This window comes from Chenopodium quinoa, unplaced genomic scaffold (genome assembly GCF_001683475.1).
Source record: "Chenopodium quinoa cultivar QQ74 unplaced genomic scaffold, ASM168347v1, whole genome shotgun sequence".
In the NCBI taxonomy this organism is placed as follows: domain Eukaryota; kingdom Viridiplantae; phylum Streptophyta; class Magnoliopsida; order Caryophyllales; family Amaranthaceae; genus Chenopodium; species Chenopodium quinoa.
In genome coordinates this window covers 2897171-2900666 of record NW_018743555.1, presented here as the reverse complement: position 1 = coordinate 2900666, position 3496 = coordinate 2897171, and the positions used below count along the sequence as shown (strand labels likewise).

The following is a 3496-nucleotide window of genomic DNA, read 5'->3' as shown; positions in this document are numbered from 1 at the left end:
TCAACGAAGGATCGAGAGATGAACTTGAGTTAGCTCCCTTATGCTTAATTGACCCGAAATGCCATGAGAATAGGGATTACCGGTCAAGGGAATGTTTATGTCATCGTGATTATGCTTTAACACTTGTTTTATGCTATGTAACCACGAGAGTAAGTTGTATTCACGATTCAAGTAATCCCTCTAGCTTGAGAGAGTAGTTGGGTGCTTTAGATGACTTCCCCTAATTTGTCCCATTAATTTACCTTGATTGTAGCATGCTAATTGTGATTTGTGATGAAGTTGAGTGGTATAACCCGAGCCCTAGATTCCTCTTAATATTGTTAATCTCCTCTTAGCTTTAGTTGAATTGAATTAGAAGAAGTTACTCAAAACCAACCCAATTTAGAATTCATTTAGCTTATTTAAACGTTAGTACTCGGTGGTTGATTCAACGCCTCTCTTGGGTTCGACCCTTTCTTACCCTTACTATTGTTAGTGAGACCAAGATAGGAATCATTATCTTAGGTAGGCTCGACGACAGCCTATCAAATTTTGGCGCCGTTGCCGGGGAGGCAAAGTCACATTGAATGTATTATTGTTGAATGAGACTAGATGTGTGTATATGTATAGTAGTTTTCTTACCTTAATTTTTGTTTATGTGTGTTTAACTTGCGATAGTCATTGCTAACGTTTTTCTTAGCTTTGTTTGACTTTGCATGACACGAAAGAGTAAGAAATCACCGCTTATTCCCGTTGATCCAGAGCTAAATAGGATTTTGAGAAACGTGAGGAGACTCTTGCAAGGCACACCCGAGTTTTCCATTGTATATTCGGATTCCGATCCGGAAGAGGTTTTTGGAGCTAACGAAGAAGATAACATGGGAGAGAATCCTCCTCAACCATTGTTAAGAGACTATGACCACCCCAACGCATTCCAACTTTGGAGTGGCATTCGTCTTCCCACCACGAATGCAAACAACTTTGACCTTTCACCTCAACTCATCCGCATGATTCAAAGCGATCAATTTGGGGGTAGTCCTTATGAGTGTCCTTTTGCTCATTTGGACAACTTTCTTGAATTGTGTACTTATCAAGCAAAACAACATTTCAGAAGAGTTTATTCGGATGCACATGTTTCAATTCTCCCTTCGAGACAAAGCAAAGCATTGGTTGAGAACGGTTGAAGAGGGATCGTTGAGTACTTGGGATGAGGTGAATAGAGCTTTTCTTGGGAAGTATTGCCCTCCCGAGAAAACCGATGAATTAAGACGGAAGATCACAAACTTCAACCAAGAGGTTGATGAAACTTTGAGTGAAGCATGGGAGCGGTTCAAAGATTATACTAGAGCATGCCCTCACCACGGTTTCACCTCATGGATCATAGTTCAAAGCTTCTATGATGGTCTTACTCCTACCTCAAGGGCCAACCTTGATTCGGGAGCCGGAGGTAGCCTTAAAAAGCTATCGGTTGACGAGGCCTACAAAATGATTGAGGAAGTGGCTAAGCATTATGCTTATGGAGGTGATAAAAGACAAGGTCAACCCAAGAAGGGAGGTAAGCATGATCTTGAAGCAATAGATCTTATTGCTTCAAAGGTTGATATGTTAGCTCGAAAGCTAGATCAAGTGAACAATGTGCCCGGTAGCTCCTCCCCACAAGTCATGTCTTGTGATACTTGTGAAGGAAATGACCACTTGGCATCCTATTGCAACACTACAACGGAGCATGTGGCTTCACTTGGTAGGAATGATCCTTACTCCCAAACTTCTAACCAAGGTTGGAAACAACATCCAAATTTTGGGTGGAAACAACCCAATCAAGCTCCCCCTCCTCAAAACAATTACAACCAAGCTCCTCCTTACAATCAACCCCCTCCACAACAACAAGCTCCCTATCACCACCCCAATCAAAGAGACAATGTCCAACAAAGACCCCAATATAATCAAACCCCTCCTCCAAAATCCAACATTGAATCCGTTTTGGAAACCTTCATGACCCAACAAATCAAGATCAATGGGGAAGTTAGTAGCTCAATTCAACAACTCCAAGCACACAACAAGATGATTGAAATTCAATTATCTCAAATTGCACAACAAGTTGGGTGCACCTCTAACCCCGGTGGTCAATTTCCAAGCACAACAGTAATGAATCCAAAAGAGCAAGCGAAATCAATCACCTTGATTATGGAAGGGGGGTATGAAACTCCAATTATGAGAGAAAATGTTGCCAAAAAGGGAGATGAGGGAGATAGTTGGGTAGATGAAAGTGAGTTTGAAAATGAAGTGAGTGAGGAGGCGAGAGGAAGGTTAAAAATGAGTGATGAGGGTGCCTCAAAGAGAGATGAGGGAGAAGTGAAGAGTCAAGCTCCATTGAGAGCATATGAGCCTCATATTCCATTCCCTCATAGAATGATAGAGAAGAAGCTAAATGAGAAACTTTCTAAGTTCCTTGATGAAATGGAAGGACTTCAATCAAACATTCCACTTCTCCATGCTTTGTCTCAAATGCCTACATATGCAAAGTTTTTGAAAAATATTCTTTCTAACAAGAGTAGGCTTGAGGAGAGTGATTCTATCTCTCTTCCAACGGAGATAAGTGCTATTCCTCAAAATGAGCTTCCCGAGAAGTTTGGTGACCCCGGTAGTTTTGCTATACCGGTTAAGGTTGGAGATCTTGAATCAACAAATGCTTTGTGTGATCTTGGGGCTAGTGTTAGCCTTATGCCTCTCTCTATGGAAAAAAGATTAAATCTTGGGGAGATTAGCCCCACCAAAATGTCAATCCAACTAGCCGACCGCTCGGTTAAAGTCCCATTGGGAGTCTTGAAGGACATCCCAATTCAAGTGGGGAAGATTCTTGTGCCTTGTGATTTTGTAATCAAGGAGATGGATGAGGATTTCAAAATTCCTCTCATATTGGGTAGGCCCTTTTTGAAAACCGCGGGTGTTAATATTGACATGAAACAAGGGCGGCTTACCTTACATGTTGGGCATGAAAGAATCTCTTTCTCATTTCTGGAATTGTTGAATGACCCCATGGTTAAACAAGTTCATCGGGTTGATGTTTTGGTTAATATTTTGAAAGAAGACATGGAGGAGTCACAAGATGAATCGACTCATGCTCCGGAGGTGAAAAAGCAAGAGAGGGCCAAGAAGAAAAAGAAAAACAAGATCAAGTTGATAGACAAGATGTTTGGTTGCATTTCTAGTGATGATAGCAATGTGATTATTTTGCCTAAGGAAAATGGAAAGTGTGTGGGAACAATGAGATGGGTCAAAAAGGTGTGCCTTAACCCTCCCTAATTTTGGATAGCGCAATGTCGTCAAGCTAGTGACATTAAAGAAGCGCTTCCGAGAGGCAACCCGAATATTTTTGTAGTGGATTAACTTAAAAAAAAGAAAAGAAAAAAAAAGAAAAAACAAAAGAAGAAAAAAAAAAAACAGCACAAAGTGCATGTCTTCCAACAACAACCAACAGGAACAAAGGTACCAAGGAGGTTCAAGCGTCGAAGAAGAC

At 41.1% G+C, this 3496-nt stretch overlaps 1 protein-coding gene across 1 annotated transcript; it reads left to right on the top strand.

Annotated features, from left to right (window-relative positions):
• Positions 1-1110: 1110 nt before the first annotated feature.
• Positions 1111-3282, top strand: LOC110681623. Its single transcript, XM_021857777.1, has 2 exons — positions 1111-2643; positions 2863-3282. Exons 1-2 carry the CDS (start codon positions 1111-1113, stop codon positions 3280-3282), a joined length of 1953 nt encoding a protein of 650 aa, XP_021713469.1.
• Positions 3283-3496: the final 214 nt, after the last annotated feature.

Bases quoted from the DNA above. Each gene is read 5' to 3' on its own strand.
- LOC110681623 (XM_021857777.1), top strand. From the start codon at position 1,111: ATGTTTCAATTCTCCCTTCGAGACAAAGCAAAGCATTGGTTGAGAACG. The intron at 2,644-2,862 runs GTTGGAGATCTT...TTTGTAATCAAG, and splicing joins GTTTTGCTATACCGGTTAAG to GAGATGGATGAGGATTTCAA.